This window comes from Convolutriloba macropyga, chromosome 5 (assembly GCF_964194025.1).
Source record: "Convolutriloba macropyga chromosome 5, txConMacr16.3, whole genome shotgun sequence".
Lineage (NCBI taxonomy): Eukaryota > Metazoa > Xenacoelomorpha > Acoela > Convolutidae > Convolutriloba > Convolutriloba macropyga.
The window spans coordinates 74,349,759-74,371,448 of NC_134472.1; the positions used below are offsets into that span (position 1 = coordinate 74,349,759).

General features: G+C 41.3%; 3 protein-coding genes across 4 annotated transcripts in view; 2 read left to right on the forward strand and 1 right to left on the reverse strand.

Moving 5' to 3' along the window:
• LOC142339650 (ras-related protein Rab-5B-like) overlaps positions 1-21,690 on the forward strand; it is a 188,396-nt gene that overhangs the window by 95,191 nt on the left and 71,515 nt on the right. The window lies entirely within an intron of this gene.
• LOC142339644 (uncharacterized) overlaps positions 1-21,690 on the forward strand; it is a 615,633-nt gene that overhangs the window by 80,320 nt on the left and 513,623 nt on the right. The window lies entirely within an intron of this gene.
• The window catches only part of LOC142340501 (uncharacterized), a 50,325-nt gene that overhangs the window by 6,863 nt on the left and 21,772 nt on the right, over positions 1-21,690 (reverse strand). The window contains exons 3-5 of the mRNA XM_075391075.1: positions 13,425-13,662; positions 10,529-10,678; positions 9,899-10,091 (exon numbers count right to left, since the gene is read on the reverse strand). Of these exons, the coding sequence (XP_075247190.1) occupies positions 9,899-10,091; positions 10,529-10,678; positions 13,425-13,662 (581 nt within the window). The remainder of the gene's footprint in view (positions 1-9,898; positions 10,092-10,528; positions 10,679-13,424; positions 13,663-21,690) is intronic.

The following is a 21,690-nucleotide window of genomic DNA, read 5'->3' on the forward strand; positions in this document are numbered from 1 at the left end:
TGCTCTAAAAAATTGATTGAAATGGGAAACAATTGATCTGCACCATGAGGTTTTTTGATATTTCAGTATCCAAAGATCTAGAAATTTTACAAAAACAGTCCAAATGTAACAGCAAGAGGGTTCGCAAAACATCACAACAGACTGAAAGCAGATTCAAAAGACCAAAAGACAGTCTTTAAAAATTTATCTTATTATTTACTCGCGCGCTCTGTTTTTGGTTTTTGGGGTTTTACCCGCCCCAAATCCCCCCAGGTTGGTTGCCTTACCAACCCCCCCCCCCCGCGCTTTCTTTGCTTTCGGTTTTTGGTGTTTTACCCGCCCCAAATCCCCCCAGGTTGGTTGCCTTACCAACCCCCCCGCGCTTTCTTTGCTTTCGGTTTTTGGGGTTTTACCCGCCCCAAATCCCCCCAGGTTGGTTGCCTTCCCAACCCCCCTGCGCTTTCTTTGCTTTCGGTTTTTGGGTTTTACCCGCCCCAAATCCCCCCAGGTTGGGTGCCTCCCCAACCCCCCGCGCTTTCTTTGCTTTCGGTTCTTGGGGTTTTACCCGCCCCAAATCCCCCCAGGTTGGTTGCCTCCCCAACCCCCCGCGCTTTCTTTGCTTTCGGTTTTTGGGGTTTTAACCGCCCCAAATCCCCCAGGTTGGTTGCCTTCCCAACCCCCCGCGCTTTCTTTGCTTTCGGTTTTTGGGGTTTTACCCGCCCCAAATCCCCCCAGGTTGGTTGCCTTTCCAACCCCCCGCGCTTTCTTTGCTTTCGGTTTTTGGGGTTTTACCCGCCCCAAATTCCCCCCGGTTGGTTGCCTTACCAACCCCCCCGCGCTTTCTTTGCTTTCGGTTTTTGGGGTTTTACCCGCCTCAAATCCACCCAGGTTGGTTGCCTTACCAACCCCCCCGCGCTTACTTTGCTTTCGGTTTTTGGGGTTTTACCCGCCCCAAATCCCCCCAGGTTGGTTGCCTTCCTAACCCCCCGCGCTTTCTTTGCTTTCGGTTTTGGGGGTTTTACCCGCCCCAAATCCCCCCAGGTTGGTTGCCTTACCAACCCCCCCGCGCTTTCTTTGCTTTCGGTTTTTGGGGTTTCACCCGCCCCAAATCCCTCCAGGTTGGTTGCCTTCCCAACCCCCCCGCGCTTTCTTTGCTTTCAGTTTTTGGGGTTTTACCCGCCCCAAATCCCCCCAGGTTGGTTGCCTCCCCAACCCCCCGCGCTTTCTTTGCTTTCGGTTTTTGGGGTTTTACCCGCCCCAAATCCCCCCAGGTTGGTTGCCTTCCCAACCCCCCGCGCTTTCTTTGCTTTCGGTTTTTGGGGTTTTACCCGCCCCAAATCTCCCCAGGTTGGTTGCCTCCCCAAACCCCCGCGCTTTCTTTGCTTTCGGTTTTGGGGTTTTACCCGCCCCAAATCCCCCCAGGTTGGTTGCCTTCACAACCCCCCGCGCTTTCTTTGCTTTCGGTTTTTGGGGTTTTACCCGCCCCAAATCCCCCCAAGTTGGTTGCCTTCCCAACCCCCCGCGCTTTCTTTGCTTTCGGTTTTTGGGGTTTTTACCCACCCCAAATCCCCCCAGGTTGGTTGCCTTACCAACCCCCCCGCGCTTTCTTTGCTTTCGGTTTTTGGGGTTTTACCCGCCTCAAATCCACCCAGGTTGGTTGCCTTACCAACCCCCCCGCGCTTACTTTGCTTTCGGTTTTTGGGGTTTTACCCGCCCCAAATCCCCCCAGGTTGGTTGCCTTCCTAACCCCCCGCGCTTTCTTTGCTTTCGGTTTTGGGGGTTTTACCCGCCCCAAATCCCCCCAGGTTGGTTGCCTTACCAACCCCCCCGCGCTTTCTTTGCTTTCGGTTTTTGGGGTTTCACCCGCCCCAAATCCCTCCAGGTTGGTTGCCTTCCCAACCCCCCCGCGCTTTCTTTGCTTTCAGTTTTTGGGGTTTTACCCGCCCCAAATCCCCCCAGGTTGGTTGCCTCCCCAACCCCCCGCGCTTTCTTTGCTTTCGGTTTTTGGGGTTTTACCCGCCCCAAATCCCCCCAGGTTGGTTGCCTTCCCAACCCCCCGCGCTTTCTTTGCTTTCGGTTTTTGGGGTTTTACCCGCCCCAAATCTCCCCAGGTTGGTTGCCTCCCCAAACCCCCGCGCTTTCTTTGCTTTCGGTTTTGGGGTTTTACCCGCCCCAAATCCCCCCAGGTTGGTTGCCTTCACAACCCCCCGCGCTTTCTTTGCTTTCGGTTTTTGGGGTTTTACCCGCCCCAAATCCCCCCAAGTTGGTTGCCTTCCCAACCCCCCGCGCTTTCTTTGCTTTCGGTTTTTGGGGTTTTTACCCACCCCAAACCCCACAGGTTGGTTGCCTTCCCAACCCCACGCTCTTTCTTTGCTTTCCAGTTTTGGGGTTTTATCCGCCCCAATCTCCCCGGTCTCTTTTCTTCCATACCACTCACGCTATCTTTACTTTTCGTCTACTACCCAGCTTGATTACTATCTCAACCTTTCTGCATTTCCCTTATAGGTGTGGACCTATTGGTAAAAGCTCTTACAGGCAGATTGCAAGTATCCAGCAACAGAGTTACCGATAATTAGAACTCAGGTATAAGTAGGTACAAGTTGCAGCAGTTAGGTAGCAGGTATTAGGTAGGTAAAATTCGGGAGCTTCTAGGTAGGTAAGTTTGGTATGAGTTTGCAGGTAGGTATAAGAAGGTAAAAATTGCAGCAGGTAGGTAGCAGGTATTAGGTAGGTAAAATTTGGGAGCTTCTAGGTAGGTAAGTTTGGTATAGGTTTGCAGGTAGGTATAAGTAGGTAAAAATTGCAGCAGGTAGGTAGAAGGTATTAGGTAGGTAAAATAAGGGAGCTTCTAGGTAGGTAAGTTTGGTATAAGTTTGCAGGTAGGTAGCAAGTGTTAGTTAGTTGGATTATCAACAATCCTTAATTAGACTTAATTTGTATAAGTTTCAGCAGTTAGGTAGCAGGTAACAAGTAGGCATTTAACAGGTAGGTAACTGGTATATGTAGAAAGACCCAGATAGCGCTGGTAAGTAGCCCTTTGATAACATTTGTACAAGATAATTGTCAAGCAGTAAGTAATTTGAAATTAAATTTGTTTTTGCTTATCTGGTGGGAGTTGCATAAACCAAAAACCAAAAACTTTTCTCCAGCACAGTAAAGAAAACAGTCTATGTTTTAGTCATGGTAGACACTCGGTCAACAGCTAACACCGAGAGCGACCAGAGAGAAACAACTATCTTGGGAAATCTTCACCAATGTTCCAGTGCTCCAACAGAGAGCCTCTCTGAAGAAAAGCCAGAAACACTTCAAGAGCAGAAGATGCTCGAATCTTCCAAAATGATGATAACGGACGATATACATTATCACCTTGACTACCTAAACTCCTCGATTGATGAATCAGAAGATGTTGACATACTACAGGAAACAGTTGAAGAGATGAAAGAGAAGCAGCGAAAACTTGAAACCGTAGTGTCTCAATTAATAATCCTGATTGATCCATCAGATCAGAGCAATTATTCTCGCGAACATAGTCGTCTTAAGATAGAAGTTAAAAAGTGTATCGATAATTTCAAAAAATACGTCAAGGGGAAGTCACAGATAAATACTGGAGAGGACTTCAGTATCAGTGTTGGTGCCATCAAAAGACCGAATTGTCCGCCGGACAGCTCTAATTTCCAATTATCTAACCCAGTTCAACCTGGTCCTGATATCAGCAATCAGGAGCAATATGCAGTTAGTTCATCAGCGCCCGCTGTGAACAGCAATGTTAGTTTTTCTGCACCCAGCAGCTTACTATTTGATGCTAACGCCGCTCCATCGTCATTGCTTAACGCACATTCCTTCAATTGGCCCAATCAGAGTATTTTTCCTGAAACAAATCGTAACGCATCAAGCAATAACTTCGATCATCGAGGACTTCTAAACGCGGAAAGTGCAAACCAGTGTTCAACCAGCTCAATGTCAGTGTGCTTCCAAAAATCTGTCCCGAAACTGCACGCAGAAACCTTCAACGGCGATCCAATGAAGTGGATAAAATGGTATAGCATTTTCAAAGCAACTATCGACCAGTCACCCATGTCTTCAGCTGAAAAAATGATCCATTTGCAATCATTGCTCACAGGTGAAGCTAAAGCACTAGTTGATGGCTACGGTTGCAACGGTGATTTATACGCAGCAGCTCTATCAAGACTGCAAGAACATTTTGGCAATTCAAAGAGGATTGTCAATGCTTTTCTTGACAAATTGTCAAACTTTAGAAACCCAAACTTATCAAATCCGGAAAGTTATACACAGTACTCCTCATTTCTTCTAACGCTCGTCGACACCTTTCAACAACTCGGTTTTATTCATGATCTTGACTCTACAATCAACATGAACATAGCTTTAGCAAAATTACCAAATCCAGTCAGACTCGAATGGAACCGTTACCTCCAAGAAAAAACCATGACACAGCCATCTTTAAACACGCTTGCTGAGTGGCTCCTAAACTATGCGAAAGCATGCCGAGATTTACCGACCAACTCAAATTTCCCATTTTCTCAAAACATTGGTGTTCATAAAATGGCTAGAAAAACGTCGCACTCTACTAGAATTAATGAAAATCCGAACCCAAAGCATCAATTTCTGAGTAACAGGGAACAAGGGCAAATTCAGTCTAAGACGAAAGAAAGCATTAGTTGTCCAAACAATGACAATTGCCAATACCTCTACAAATGCATACATTTCCAAGCACTGAGTCCCCTGAAACGGAAAGATCATGTAATGAAACAAAAGCTTTGTTTCAATTGTTTTGGACACCATCATGTAGATCAATGCAATTCAAAAAATGTCTGCCGCTCAAAAGGCTGCAGCAAAAGACATAACACACTTCTGCACGATAGTTTTATGAACAAAAGCAACTCAAACGTTAAACCAGTGCAATTTGTTGGCACAGGCCAGGTAGCTTTTGTGGCAGTTCAACTGATAAATGGAAACCAGTCTGTGAAAACATACGCATACCTAGACAACGGTAGCTGTCAAAGTCTACTTCTGAAATCAACAGCAAAAGAACTTGGTCTTAACCTCGAAAAAACAAATAAAATGCCTATAAGTGGGTATCACACAACTAAGGAAATTGATTGCTCTAAAGTTTACTTTGACATAAAGCCAATAGATAGCTCTATCGAGCCTGTCAGGCTTAATGATGTTATGGCAGTACCGGATTTGAACATGTCTGCAGTGAATGTAGCTCAACTAAACGCTTTGTGCCAAAATTATGATCATCTCAGTCATATAAATTTTCCTGAACTTGAACGGAACAATGTAATGTCTCAATTATCATAGGCATTGACAACTTAGACTTGATTCACTATAAACAAATTTTAAAAGGTCCAAAAAATGCCCCTTGGGGAGTTGAAACTCCATTAGGCTGGACGTGCACCGGTAAAACGAATTTAGTTCTCAATGAGTCTACACAAGTACAGTATACTCAGGTGCAAAACTGCCCTAATATGGACGACTCTCTTTTCAAATTAGTCCAAGATTGGATGAAACTGGAAAATTTGGGCATTGCATCGCCCCGAAAAGCTTTGTCGGAAAACGATAAAAGAGCGATTGAAATTTTAGAGTCCACGACCAAAACTGTTGACGGTCATTATCAAATAAGTCTCCTCTGGAAGCAAGGTGCATTTCTTCCGAACAACAGATGGTTAGCATTAAAACAACTTGACCAATTAGATCAAAAGTTTTCAAAAAATCCGATACTAAAGGAAAAGTACCAGGCTACTCTGGACGCAGACTTGAAAAAAGGATACGTTGATAAAGTTCATGATTCCGAATCTCTAACAGATAATGTCTCCTTTTTGCCTCATCACCCAGTGACCAATGAAAATAAACCTGGTAAGGTTCGTAGAGTTGCAAATGCCTACAACATTTTCCAGGGTCAGTCCCTCAACTCTAATTTACTGAAAGGGCCAGATTTGCTCAGCAATTTAACTGGTGTCATTATGAGGTTTCGTGAGAATCGAATTGCGCTGTGCGCAGACATAGAACAAATGTTCATGCAGGTGAAAGTTGACCCTAAAGACCGACCCTACTTACGCTTCCTCTGGAAGAACAATGGACGCATAGAAACCTATGAATACACCACTCATATATTTGGTGCAACAGATTCACCCTGCGTAGCGTCCTACGCGCTCAGAAGATCTGCTCAGGACAATGCAAAAACTTATCCAAGTGTTCAAAAGGTCATAGAGCGGAACATTTACATGGATGATTTGTATGTTGCCGTATCGAGTCCAAATGAAACTTCAAACATTGTCCATGAGACTCGCAAGGTTCTTGCTACTGGTGGCTTCAATCTGACAAAGTGGAGTTCAAATAGTCAACAAGTTCTTGACCTGCTGAATCCAGATATCCGATTTAATCCAAAAACATCCGCACCACAAAGTCAAAAGGTTCTTGGTTTGCCCTGGTTTCCAGAAGCCGATACATTTGTTATAGAGCAAAAATTGTTCCATAAGATCAAACTTGATGAAAAAACGAGTCAGCGTAAACTACTTCGTTTTGTTGCTTCCATCTTTGATCCCTTAGGAATTATCGCCCCCTTTACAATAAGATTCCGCAAAGTTCTCCAAGCAGCATGGAACCACGGTCCAAAATGGGACAAGCCATTACAACTTGATGAGAATTCTGATTTCGAGAATCTGAAAAAAGAACTTTCGTCTTTCAAGGATGTACATCTTCCTCGCAAACTGTTAAACGAGATACCGATTTCATCAATTGAACTACACACGTTCACAGATGCATCCGAGTTAGTATTATCAGCAGTCAGTTATCTACGAATTGAACACATTGACGAATCCGTTTCAGTCGCATTTGTGATCGGTAAAGCAAGAGTTGCGCCAATAAAACGGATGACGATTCCTAATTTGGAACTACAGGCTGCGGTATATGGTGCTCAACTAGCGCAATTTGTCAGAGATGAGATGGATATTGAAATCCATAAACAAGTTTTTTTGGTCTGATAGCACGACCGTTTTGTATTGGCTACGGACTCCTGAGATTCGCCATCGAATCTTCATTGCTAACAGACTAGCCAAAATTTTAGACGTTTCCTCCGTCCAAGATTGGTTCTACATTTCGTCTACCAGAAATCCCGCTGACGATGGTACCCGAGGCTACAACGTTCACCAAATGAATGTCAACTCACGTTGGCTATTAGGTCCATCAACAAGATTTACTCTCTGCTCAACATGTTAAAATTATAATGGCAGATCCAAGAAAAGAACTCAAATGCCAAATTGACATATCGCGTTTCAGCAACTGGAATCGTTTACTTAGAGTTGCAGCGCTTTGCTTTTTGTTTGCAGATAAATGCCGGAAAAAGGAATCCAAGTTGTTACTAGCACATTATACAAAAGCTTACAATTACTTGATAAAAAGTGCCCAAAATCAAGATTCTAAATTGGAAATTTCGAACTTAAGAAAAGGTATTGCAGTATCATCTACCAGCAGAATTGTCTCTTTATCACCATACGTTGATCATAACCAGCACTTGCGTGCTCGAGGACGATTGTCTAAAGCATTGAGACTAGAAACTGTGCGCTTCCCGTTGATCCTAGATGGAAAAAATCAGAGTGTTAGACTACTGATAAAACATTTTCACCAAACAAACATGCATTGTGGCGCAGAACAAACTAGAAGTTTATTAATGGAACTCTATTGGATTCTTAGGTACAGGGCGGTAGTAAGACAAACAGTTAGACAATGTATTCCATGCAGACGTATGATCCAAGAAGTAGCTGCCCCCCAAATGGCTGACCTCCCAGAGTTCAGACTACCAAGAGAAAATCATCACGTTTTCCAAACCACAGGCTTAGACTTCGTAGGACCCTTTCCAGTTAAAGAACATGGAAGAAACAGGACTAGATACATACTCCTCTTCACGTGCTTAGTAGTACGCGCTGTCCATCTAGAAGTTGCCGTCGACTTGACAACAGATTCAACAATCAATTGCATCCGTCGCTTTATAAGCCGTAGAGGAAAACCAAAAAAGTTCTTTTCCGATTGTGGAAAATCTTTTGTTGGATCAAATAACTCTTTGCAATCCAGTATTGCAAGCCTTAGAAATTCCCAAGACTTTGCAAGTCACTTGCATCTGATGCAGGCCGAAATTGAGCGGGTGTTTAATCCTCCTGCGGCTCCACACCTCGGTGGAAGTTGGGAACGCCTAGTGCAGATATTCAAGTTATCTCTGTACAAAGTAATTGGGTCAAGAACCCTTTCAGATGATATTTTGTGGACACTGGTATGTGAGATTGAATCCAATATGAATTCTAGACCTCTAACTAATGTCCCGAGTGGAATTAACGATCCTCTGCCTCTCACGCCTAACCACTTTTTACTCGGAAGAGCGTCACTTAACTACCCTCCTGGTCTCTTCGAATCGCAAAAAGTCACCCTGTCCAGGTCATGGAAATCTGCTCAAGAACAAGCCTCGCACTTTTGGAATAGATTTCTTCGCGAATACATCCCTAATCAACAGAAAAGGTCGAAGTGGAACAAAACTTCTGAAAACCTCAAGGTAAATGATTTGGTTTGGCTACTTGAAGACTTCACGCCACGAGGTCTCTGGCCTCTTGCAAAAGTTATAGAAATTTACCCCGGTTCAGATGGTGTTGTTCGCTCCGTGAAACCGAGAACTCCACATGGTGAGAAATTAAGACCAGTCATCAAGCTAAGCAAAATCTTAATAAACAAATGAATTATTTTGTTTTCTCGTTCTCACGAGCAGATGTATACTTTAGTTTTCAATAGAAAAAGGTATAGAATTGTAAGTCAAGTCGTCTCCAAAAGTTGATGCAACAGGTTTTATTATTGCAAAGTTTCACATCAAATGTCTATTTTTTGCGATCATTAGTCAAGCATTGTTACCATATTTGCAGTCCTTTTGCGTGTCAAACTTTTTTTGGGATATTCTTTTGCTCAATTTAGTTTGTCCCCCTTTCAGTCGCCCATAACTTTGATTCCTCCTAAACTTCCTTTTCCAATTATTATATTTGCGATCGATTATCTTATCTTGTCTTATCTTGCTGATTTTACACCGATATCATACAGTACAGCAACAGTTCGTGATCCTACAGTTGGGGCCGAGGATGTCACTGACACGACTTCTTTTTGTCGAAAACGAACGGAAGTGACTTTCGACAAGAGCCTCACAACACAAAATACAATCATGCAAAACACTCGCAATCAAAGGAAACTAATTTATTTAATCTAAATCAAAATAACAAACAACATTTTTTAATAGCACTTTCGAATGATAACCCCCACCCAAATTAAGATGTTTTGATAACACCGATGAACCCGGTCGGGAAAACCGGGAAAATTACCATTCCCGGTATTTCCCGCTGAAACTATCAAAAAACTGCCGAGAAATTACCAGGAATGGCAGAAAAACACCATTTTTTTGCTAATTCCTGCCAAATTGTCATTTTGCGCCGAGAGGTTACAGGAACTCCGCGGACCATCTATCTTAGAAAATATCTCGCTTTTCCTGATTTTTTTGTCCCGCCGGCAAAACCAGCAGGATAACCGGGGAAGTCTGATGCATTCTTGGCGCTCAAAACGCCCACTTTATCATTTGCTTGAATTTTTTGCTGTCTTTGGCGGTAACAATAATAAAGGAACGAAAGAAGAAAAAACTCTTTTCACTGGCACCGGCCAGTCAGTACTGGGGTGTTTGTATAATGGTTTATATCTGTGCAAATCAAGCGAGATTTGAATCGGTTGCTCGGCCCAGTTTCGACGTTCCCGCTTTTGGACTAATGTGCTTGTTTTTGTGCTTGCCTGTGTACATATCAACGCACCGTTTGCCTTCAACTCCCCCCCCCGCCTCCCTCCCGTTACGAATTATTTTTAGAACCAAAATGATATAAACCTCAGTTTTGACATTCCTGATAGTGGTCTGTGTGCCCTCGTGGCGCAGAGTTCCATCGCTCATTGAGAACATGGTGGTCGTGGCCGAGGACACCAGTCTGAACGAAGCCTTTTGGGTGCTGATCAGCCCAGCAAACATGTTCAGTGCCTCCAATCCCAGACCCTGGCTCGCCTGGTTGTTCATGGTGTCCAGGCTTAACACAAAATCATTGTGATGGACGGCGCAATATAAAAAATTATTACCCGAGTTTACAAAATTTGACCAGAAATTAATCAGTTTCCTGTTACAGTTTCAACTTCAGTCTGAAATTGTCTTTGCGGATGAATTTCGATGCCATTTTGAACTGCTCATTGCTTGATTTTTTTAAAGAAAAAACGTGCTGGATCAACGCCGAGGAGAGATCCAAAATAGTACAAAAATGTCAACAAATCCATCAGGCATCAATGTTGATGTCCCAGGATGAAGTCCTCGACCCTATACAAGTATGAACCAGACAAACCTGGGTCGCGCGGGGGGTCCGGTGCGACCGAACTCATGGTCTGGACAAATTTTGGAGTGCTACTTTAAGCAAATTCTGCAAAACTTGAGCCTGAGAGAACATAAGAAATTTTTTTTGATGAGAACTCTAACTTTTGTTGGGCGTTTGGGAACTGAGAGAGGAGGTACATGGGGTGCATAAATTCCGACTTTTGAGATCTCATCTTCACATACACAGTCTCTTTCTCTTTCCAACTGGATGGACCCCTGATCGCAATCAGAGACAGTGTCGCCTTGTCCCCCCTGCAAAAAAAATTAGATGATACCACATAGTATTACGAGAAATATTTATAATGTTCCAACATAGCAAACGTAATTACAAGTTAGAAATGTACTTCTAAAACTGTTTCAGTTGGTTAAGCCTCAGGTGCCTGTGGGAATTGATATGAAACTATCGCAGCCGAACGAGAGAAATAATCCCACTTAAGTGGCTTAAAACATGTAACACAAACTATGAAAACTTGCGATTAGATTACTCAACGAAAAGACCACAACAAACAAACAGGGTGTTATGGCATTGATAAAAATTTTCAGATAACCGATAGCAGACTTTTATAAAATGCTGCTACCTACCTCAAATTACGAGTTGATGTCCAAAAAATTTGATTTCTAAAATTTGATTTCTAAAACTTGATTTCCACAACTTGAATTCTAAAACTTTATTTCCAAAAATTGATTTCCAAAAATTGATTTCCATAATTTGATTGCCAAAACTTGGTTTACAAAACTTGAATTTGAATACTTGATCTCCAGAAATTAATTTGGAAAACTCGACTTCCGACACTTGATTTCCATAACTTGAATTCAAAATAATGATATTCAAACATAAATTTCCAAAAGCTGATTCGCAATATTTGATGTCCAAAATATTATTTCCGAAATTGATTACCAAAAAATAAATCCCAGAACTTGAATAAATTGAATTCGAAAAAACTTCATATCCAAAACGATCTTCAAAACTTGATATCCAAAATTTGATTTCCAAAAGTTGATTTCCAACAATCCATTTCTTCATTTCCAAAACTTGATTTCCAGCAAATGATTTCAAAAAAATTGGCTTCCAAACGTTATATTTGAAAATTTGACATGCAGTATTTGGTATCCAAAAATTGATTTCCAAAATTGATTGCCAAAAAATTAAATCTCAGAACGTGAATAAATTGAATTTGAAAAACGTGGTCTCCAAAACTTGATGTCCAAAATTTGACTACCAAACCTTGATTTCCAACAATCATTCCTTCTTTGCCAAGACTTGAGTTCCAAAACTTGGTTTCTAAATCTTGAATCTCGAAAACCTGATTTTTAATTCTCATAATTTAATTTCCATAATTTAATTCCCAAAAATGAATTTCACTACATGATTTCTAAAACTTAATTTTCATATTTTGATTCTCAAAACTTGATCTTCAAAACTTGAATTCGAAGTTTGATTTATAAATTTTGATACCGATATGATTCCTTCTCTGTCAAAACAATAGAGATGGTGAGACTGTCACTATATTTTTATTAGACTAATCTAGAACATTCGGAGCTCAAAAGTTGTCAAATGAACCAAAATAAAGCGTCAAAAGTGTATATTTAAGAACCAGTTGTGTCTATTAGATGTTTAAAGGTTACATGACAAGATGGCTACATGACAAAATAACCAATGCCAAAATAACCAATGTTCCAATAGATCCAGAGCCATTAAACTCAATTTATTACCTGTGATTTTTTTGTTCAATAATCCGACAACAAATTAGTAGTCGGCATTACAAGCATTTTTTCCCATAATTACGAAGATCGTTTAATCCCACCGGATGTGATAGTTTCATATCAAGTCCTACGAGTCGCTTAGAAATGTCCATGGCCCGTGAGGCGTGTCCAATAATGCACTAGCAAGAATTTGGAGCTTTTGTTCAAAAATTTTAATTAAAATATAAGTATTGTGTGATATTTGACATTTTGGCTGCAAAAAACTGCTATTTTTTAAAAAATTTTTATTGTGAGGTTAACAAAATAGATAATACATAATAGATCAGAACTAAGTGCCAACTAAATAAGAGTCAATATTACTTCTATCCTTTCGCAAATGTTTTGTTGAGCAGGTTTCTGTAATTAGCTATAAACTTTGATGATACCACAAACTAACGCAAGCTTTGTGAATATTTATCAAAGGTCTCAATTTGAGTTTTGGATTCTTTTGAATTGAAAGAAAAAAAAATTGATACTCAGACGTTTTTTTGTTTTGGCGAATTCTCATCAGTGGTTTTTAGATTTTGACAATATTACTAAAGTTTTCAGAATAAATATCCAATTTTCTTCAAAATTGAACAAAGAACGTCAGATTTGCCTCGCAATCTACAGAAACCAAAAGTTTTGTTTCCGCATTTTTGGTCAGTTTTCTATTTTGATTCCCATGAGTTATCGCAGTCCAGACCTACAAAAATTCACCGCGCCGACGTTTTTGGCAAATTAATTTAAGAAATGCGTTGAAAGCAGTGAATGCGGTTAAAACACATTTTTCACCTCATTTCACCGCACTTCATACAAAAATCCACCGCATTTGCTTTCCAAAGTTTGCTGAATCTGATTTAAATTCACAAGGAATAGCATAAAAAAGCTGCCAGTTGGCGCGGTTGCATCAGAAGATGAAGGAATCAAGGAAGTCAGAGGTTCAAGCCCGTGTAAGAAAGCTTCTTTTTTGTAAGAAAGCTGAGAACGCGGCGAAAATAAATAATTCACCTCGATTCACCCCATTCACCGCAAAAAGATGCAAGGAATACGCGGTGATATTTTTTTCACCGCATTTTACCGCATTTCTTACGAAAACTCGCCGCCAAACTTCGACCCGGGTATTAGTAGATCAACCCTATCAAACAAACTTTTCTTGAACTATTTTTGCAGACATTCTCATTGAACTATATAATCGGTTAAACTCTGTATCAACTTGCTCAAGAAGTATCAACTTTGTATCAACTCTGTATCAAGAAGTACAAAACCATTATACCTGTTTTTCAACTCTGTATTCTGGACGTAAAAGTTGATATAAGCACTGAAGTCTGTATCACCAGCCATTTTGTTCTCCTTCAAGTAGGCAAAGTCCCCCCAATCCAGTATAATATCCACTTGGCGACTTACACAGGATGATCCATTGTGGAACATGACACTGACATCTAATGATCCGGGTTGCAGATAGATCACACGGCATAATTCCATGTAGAAACCGACTCCGAAGAACACAATTCCTGCAACATTTTTTGGATCTTTTCGGTTTGTGCCCCCATATTTGCAACCCCCCCCCCCCCCCGACGCACGTGCCATACTTTTTCATAATGATTTAACATGTAATAACGCGTGCTTGTAATTGGGGAGGGGGCATAACGTACTTGGGGGGAGGGAGGGGGTATAACGTACTTGGGGGGTGGGCACAAACGAAAAAGATGCCATTTTTTGATCATAAATGCAAAATGCATCCCTCGATTTTGCGTAATTAATTAATTAATTAAATTATTAATTTTGTTTGCTCTTGAAGAATTGGAGCGTTAATTGATTAATTGTCTCAGTTTTATTAACCTAAAGCATAACGATCACTGCTTTGCGGGAAAATTTTTGAATTTTTTAATGATCTTTGTATGACTACTAAGAAATCATACAAATCCTACATGACCTTGTATGACCTTGTATATATGAGATTGATTTTTTTCCTAAGCAATTTTGTCTAAATGACAAAGCCGTAATCTTTGTCCGATTTTTAATGTTATACTGCGCGTTTTTGCCATAATCATTATCCAATTTTCGAAAAGTTAATACCTAAAATTAGAAATTCCTTATACGATATTTCTCCTATGATAATGGATTAGATATCATAAATCTAATTATAAAAAAAATAAAATTCAGAAAATATTGTGTCAATAAGTTTGATTAGTAAATGATATTGTTAGTGTAACGGCTGCTCTCCTTGTGTTTCACAAAGAAAGTTTTACACCGCCCAGTTCGTTCTGAGTGGTTACAAAATCTGTCCGGATACTTCGTTGATGCAGTTTGCTTTTGTAACTGTATATCCGCTCTGCTGTACTTACCGTTGCATTAACTACTCTGTACGTAATTATTGGCTAATCTTAGTTTTTTCAACTATCAATTTGAACTGGATTGCTACAGATCACACAAATCGGGATCATTTTATGTATACCAGTTCAATCCGATAGAAAAAACAAATCGCACACAAAGATATATGTCTAAGACCTGTTTGTGCAAAAATATTTAAATTTAAATCTAAGTTGGCTTTTGCTGTTTGTATTCACAAGTTGAGAATACCAGAAGTTGGGGTTGTAACAGTTGAATTTCAGCTCCAATAATTCGTAGATACAAGACACAGTAACAGAATTTACTGCTCAAGAATAATATTTTTGAATACAAGACACAGTAACAATTTACTGCTCAGGAATATTTCTAGTTCAAGACACAGTAACACTTTGTTTACTGCTCAAGACAATTTGTTTTTGCAATATTTTGCTGAGTTATACTTTAAGCCGTTTTCTGCGGCTGCTACGTTGAGTTCTGTGTGTTGCTTTTGTTATTTCCCCCTTTTCTCTTTTTTCTCACGTGACAAACTGTAACTAGAACTAGAACTATAACTATTAAATGACTGGGACAACAGAAAGTGTTTTGTTTCTATTTTCCCGCCTACGCAAGCTTAGCGAGCTCAGCTCCAACATCGCCGGCCCTGTTTTCCTTCGTGAAAACATCTTCGTCTATTGATAGCACTGGAGCGAGCTTCACTACTGGTCTCTTGTAGTATCCATCTTTCGTTCGAATTTTCGCTGATCGAATCACTCCGTCGGAACCTTAAAAGGTTTCGGTTATTCGACCCATATTGTAATATCCACGTTTGTCACTGTCTTCCACTAACCACACAAGATCACCCTGCTGAAGACTTCTGTCCGCTGTGGTCTGCCATTTCTTACTACTGTTCAACCTTGGCAAGTACTCTTTACGGAATCTGTCCCAGATGAGGTCTGCGTAAGCTTGTGTTTGTCGGAAGAGCTTTCTATGATCAACAAATTGCTCTGCACCTGATAGATACGGTAAACAAAGGTTCTTGTTGCCAAGTAGGAAATGGTTTGGAGTAATAGCTTCTAAATCGGTAGCATCAGAACTGACTTGTGTCAGCGGTCTAGCATTCAGCATCTGTTCAAGACACATCGTGGTTGACAGAACATCCTCCGTGACTGACCGATTGCCCAGCACTGCGTACATTGCCTTCTTGCAACTCCTAACCAGTCTTTCCCACACTCCTCCAAAGTGTGGTGCTGCAGGTGGGTTGAACTTCCATCTGATACCTTGTTGAATCAGATGTTCTTCAATTCGCACCTTGTTCCCTGCTGCTATATACTCTGCCAGTTCTTTTTCAGCTCCAACGAAGTTTGTCCCGTTATTGCTAATCATTTTGACCGGTTTGCCTCTTCGTGCAATGAATCTCATAATTGCGTTCAGACAACTATCAGTGTTTAGTTTTGGTACAATCTCTATATGTACCGCACGTACAGTAAGGCATGTGAATAGACAGCACCAATGCTTTTCGTTTCTTCGACCAATCTTTAGTGTGAATGGTCCGATATAGTCCACGCCCACATTCAAAAATACTGTTGTCGCGACTAATCGTTCTTCAGGTAGATCTGCCATTACTGGTGCCTTTGTTTGGGCTCTTCCCTTTCGACATCTAATGCATTTGTTTTTGATCCATCTCAAAGCATTTCGTGTGCCTAGGATCCAGAATTTCTGCTGAACTATGTTTCTGACATGTTCAGTACTTTCGTGATGATTATTCTTATGTTCATTTTGCAAGAATAATTCAACTACATGGTGCTTCCAATGTAATAGTATTGGATGCTTGGTTTCGAAGTTCAATTGATTTTTACCTATTCTGCCCTGGGCACGAATAAATCCTGGCTGGTCAATGAATGGTGAAAACTGGAGGATTTTGCTGTTTTTTGAAATTTCTTTTTCAGCCTTGAGAAAATTTCATCTCTTCAGCAAACTGTTCTCGCTGCAGTAGTCTGAAGATGCTTGCTTGTGCACCCTCTCTTTCTTCAACACTTAGTGTTTTTGTTGCAGGTTTGTGTTTTGTAAATACGCGCTGTACGTATGCCATTATATTTACTAGTCGATTGAAACTGCTAAATCGTTCCCACTGAATTGTCGGCTTCTTCTCTTCAACCTTTGCTGAGAAGACCATTTCGTCGTTTTGTTCGTCTGAAGCAAATGTTAAATTCAACTGTTCAAGCCATCTGTTCTCTCGTTGCTTCAACCAGGCCGGCCCAGTGAGCCATTCGCTTCTCTTAAGTTCGTCAACATTGATCGCTCGTGTCCCGATGTCAACTGGATTGTTAATACCACCCACATGATTCCACCATGAAACATTAGTTGTATCCAAAATCTCAGCCACTTTGTTTGCAACAAACACCTGTTGCTTACGGTGGGAGCTATGAATCCATTGCAAAACAGTAGGTGAGTATGTCCAAAATTTACAACTGTGAATCTTCGATTCGTGTTCCTTCACTATCTATTCTTTAAGTCTCACCGCCATCACTGCCGCTTGTAGTTCCAAGCGTGGTATGGAAAGGTGTCATATCGGTGCGACTCGGCACTTTCCGATTACAAATGCTAAGTCTGCTGAGTATTCTTTGGGCTTTGAACGTAGGTATGCCACAGCGCACATTGTGTCTTCAGATACGTCGGCAAACACATGAAGTTCCCATTTTTCCTTGCCTGTGCTGAAGTATCTTCTATCAATGCTGGTTTCTGCTACTTCTGGAAGCTGCGCCTTCCACTTCAGAAACTCTTCTTCTTCGTTAGGTTCTACTGAGTTGTCCCAATGCTGTCCATTTTTGGTCCAGATGCTCTTAAGGAGTCCTCTCATTTGGACACTGAATGGTGCAAACAGTCCAAGATGATCAAACACTGAAGAAACTTGAAATAAGATCTTCCTTTGGGTGATTGGGGTCTCAACTATTTTGCTTGTAACTCTACAAACCTGTAGAATATCATCGGTAATCGTCCACTGAAGCCCAAGCACCGATGACCCTTCCTGGCTGAGTTCTACTTCAACCTGCTTTGTTTTGCAGATTGATCTTAAGTCCTCTGGGATTGCGTTGGATACCACGTCACTGTTGGTGATCCACTTCTTCAGTTCGAATTCATGTTTTGAGAGAAGAAGTTGCAGTTGTTTGAAAACCTTGATTGCTTCTTCAGGTGTTTCGACTGACTTGATGAAATCGTCCATGCAGAAGTTGTTTTGGATTGTTTTTGCTGCAATTGGGAACTCATCTTCGTTATCGATCGCTACTCGCTTCAGAGCGTAGTTGGCACTTGTTGGTGAACTCTTTGCTCCGAAAACATGACGCTGATACTCGTAAATTTGCACAGGTTCGTTCATTGTTAGTCGCCACAGGAATCTCAAGCAGCTTTTATCCCAATCAGGAACTTGCACTTGAAGAAACATTGATTCAATATCTGCGGTTAAGGCAATTGGTCCTTCTCGAAATCTGAATATTGTTCCGATCAACCCGTGTAGCAAATCGGGTCCGGCTAACAACTTGTCATTTAGGCAGACATCCTTGTCTTTTGCTGCAGCGTTGCAAACACGGCGAACATTACCCGGTTTGTTGGGGTTTAGTACTGGATGGTGTGGCAAATACCATTCCTTTCCGAAAGTGCCTTTGACTTCCGATTTACCAAGGAACTTCACAAATCCCTTTTCAACATCTGTATCAATTGACTGTTGGTACAATTCTTTCAAATTTGGGTCTCGTTGGAATCTTCGCTCCAGTGAGTAGAGCTGACCAAGGGCTGAGCCCTAGTTGTTTGTAAGATTGGGTTCTGGTTGACTCCAGAGCATGCCCACCTCGTACCGCTCGCCTGTAAACTTTGTCGTGTTCTCTAGAAACTTCTGAGCTTGCTGCTCTTTCTTTGATTGACTTACAACATTTATTTTGGAAGCATAGGTTTCTATGTCCCACCATGATTGGAAATTTTCTGCCACTTTCACATCTTCTGTGAAGGCAAAATGACAAACATTTTGACTTTTCTTGCCTGTCATGGGACCACTGACTACCCATCCTAATTCTGATAAGACGGCGAAAGGCTCACTTCGTGTTCCAGTCTTATAGTCCAATAGACGTTGAATTTCGTAGGCATCTTGTCCAAGTATGATGCCTAACTCCATCAGGTTGAATGTTCTGTTAGTGAGAACATTCAGGTGTCTGAATTTGTTCTTCAGTTCCTTGTAGTCATATGTTGTGTTTCCCAATGAGATTGATGGTTGTGCAAACGGTTCAATTGAAGGCACCTTTGAATGTAGTCCCTTTATTGTGATAGGAACCTTCTCTGTCCTCAAATCTTGCGTCCCATGTATGCCAGCTATGTTCAAGGTAACATCCGTGCTTTTGGCTTGTAGGTGATCCTTACCACTTTGATCGATGAACGATACTGTTGAACCACTATCGAGGAAAGCGTAGGTAGTCAACCTGTTACCACCACTCTGAACCGATACCGGAACTATTTGAAGAAAACTAGTAACTTGGTTACTCTGGTTGATCGTTGCTGCGCTTACGTTAACTGCGTGACTACCCTCGTCCATATGGTTTTCCGAGTGTAGCAGTCTGTTGTGCCTTTTGGTACATCCATTTATACGGCACGGGTGGACTTTACAATCTTTGATTGCATGCCCTTTCCCCAGACATCCATAACATAAGCGTTCTTTTCTTACCGCTGAATAGCGATCGGTGACATTCATATTCTTAAATATTGGACAGTTCCATATTTTATGAGTGCCATCCGCTAGTGGACAGTTGTTGTTTTGCATTTGCTTGGTTTCTTGCAGGTTTGAACTTGCACTGAAGTTCGATGTCTTCGAGAATCGTTTTTCTCTATTTGTGTTGCGTCGGTCTTCTTCTTTCTGTTCCCCTTTAAAAGATGAAAACCCTTCATGAACGAATGCCATTCGTGATAGCCATTTTCCAAACATGATTCGATCAGGCCAGTCCTCGTCCTTGTCATCGACGTAGAACCACCATTTTTCTTTGAGAACTTGAGGTAGCTTATCAACTGCCATGTACAATGTCGAACTTGATAGCAAATCACCAATATGTTTGTACTCTTTGAGAAAGTTCACGAAGTTAGATACAACAACAGAAAAATTAATCAGGCTGGTTGAATCATGAGGTTTCACTTGATTAGTTTTTCGTAGGCTCTCGAGCTGCGCATCTATAATTACATGCGGTCTTCCAAATTTTCTTTCTAAAATGTTCCAGGCAACACTATAAAACAGTCCAGAATAGCCCATTCCCGAGATTGCAGATTTTGCTTTGCCTGTTAGCAGTGTCTTCAAATGGCTCATTTTCTCTGAGTCGGGAATCATGCGTTTATCTACTGTTGCTATGAACATGCTAGACCACTCAGGCCACTCCAGCGGGTTTCCGTCAAAATTTTTCAACCTCAATTTTGGTAAACTACTGCTTGAATGTTCAGTGTTGTAGTGCCTTCGAGCTATCGGCGATTTATCCCGCTCTTCAGAACTTGCTGAGCGTTCACGAGAATTTGGGTACCATGGGTAATGCCTATGCTTATTTAGTTCAGGGCTGACGTCGAAGCCAGCTACTGGTCGAATTGTTGTTTGCGCGTCGTTCATCGACTTCGCCCACTCCGAGACATCTCTCCCTTTTAGGGTCCAATTGAAAGGTGACTTGTCACGCGCCTTAGTCGATTGAGAACGTAAGTCATCTTTCTCCAATGCTGTTCTTTGCAATTGGCGCTCTAGGTCTCGCTCCTTTTGCCGAAGCTGATGTTGCATCTCTAGTTCTTCCATTTGCATTTCTAGCTCCAACCTCTTTCGATCAAATTGTGCTCGTTCGATTTGCAACTTTCTTTCGAATTCAATTTCGAATTCCTTCATTCGTTCTTCAACCCGACGTTTCACTAAAGATATTTCCGAAACGTTCTCTGTATCCTGGTTGATTGTCTGCACGATTCGTGTAACCGTATTTGTCGTTGCATAGCTTGTGCTATCATGGTTTTGGTTAAACTCTGGAATTCCAACGTTTCGTTCTATCTGATGCACATTATTCGCAGGCGGTTGCTCTCCATTGGCATGAAGAGTTGACTGGCTTTGCTGGCTTGACATGTTTGGCTCTCCGTGGATATACGGTATCCACTCTGTTTTCAAATATTGAAAGTATGTTTCTGTCTCAAGTTTGCGTTTTAAAGAAATATCTGGGTCTCGGAGAGTCTCAGCTTTCTTATTCACGAGTTTTTGAACGCTGTCGTCGAATTGCAGTATCTGCTGATAAAGAGTCTTGAGCTTGCTTGGTCGATCTTGATTCTTAATGAGCTCAAAACCTTCTTCCTGTTTCTCAATCCAGTTGTTTCGCAAGTTGTTTATCTGACGATCCAAAACGCTTGGACTCTGTGACGGATTCACTTCTTGTGTACTTCGGGACTGCAGCTTGAATCTCTACAGCTGCTTTGTTTGTTTGCTTTAATTGAGTTATTTTTTTCAAATTTCCTATCTGCTTTGCCTAATTGGCTTTGCGTTGTTGAATTGCTCGTTGAGTTCTGTTCTCGTTCGTCGATGACTTCGTCACTTCGACTGTTGGGTTGGACAGCAGTTTATTCCACTAACCGGGTCGGCGGACCAAATGTAACGGCTGCTCTCCTTTTGTTTCACAAAGAAAGTTTTACACCACCCAGTTCGTTCTGAGTGGTTACAAAATCTGTCCGGATACTTCGTTGATGCAGTTTGCTTTTGTAACTGTATATCCGCTCTGCTGTACTTACCGTTGCATTAACTAATCTGTTCGTAATTATTGGCTAATCTTAGTTTTTTCAACTATCAATTTGAACTGGATTGCTACAGATCACACAAATCGGGATCATTTTATGTATACCAGTTCAATCCGATAGAAAAAACAAATCGCACACAAAGATATATGTCTAAGACCTGTTTGTGCAAAAATATTTAAATTTAAATCTAAGTTGGCTTTTGCTGTTTGTATTCACAAGTTGAGAATACCAGAAGTTGGGGTTGTAACAGTTGAATTTCAGCTCCAATAATTCGTAGATACAAGACACAGTAACAGAATTTACTGCTCAAGAATAATATTTTTGAATACAAGACACAGTAACAATTTACTGCTCAGGAATATTTCTAGTTCAAGACACAGTAACACTTTGTTTACTGCTCAAGACAATTTGTTTTTGCAATATTTTGCTGAGTT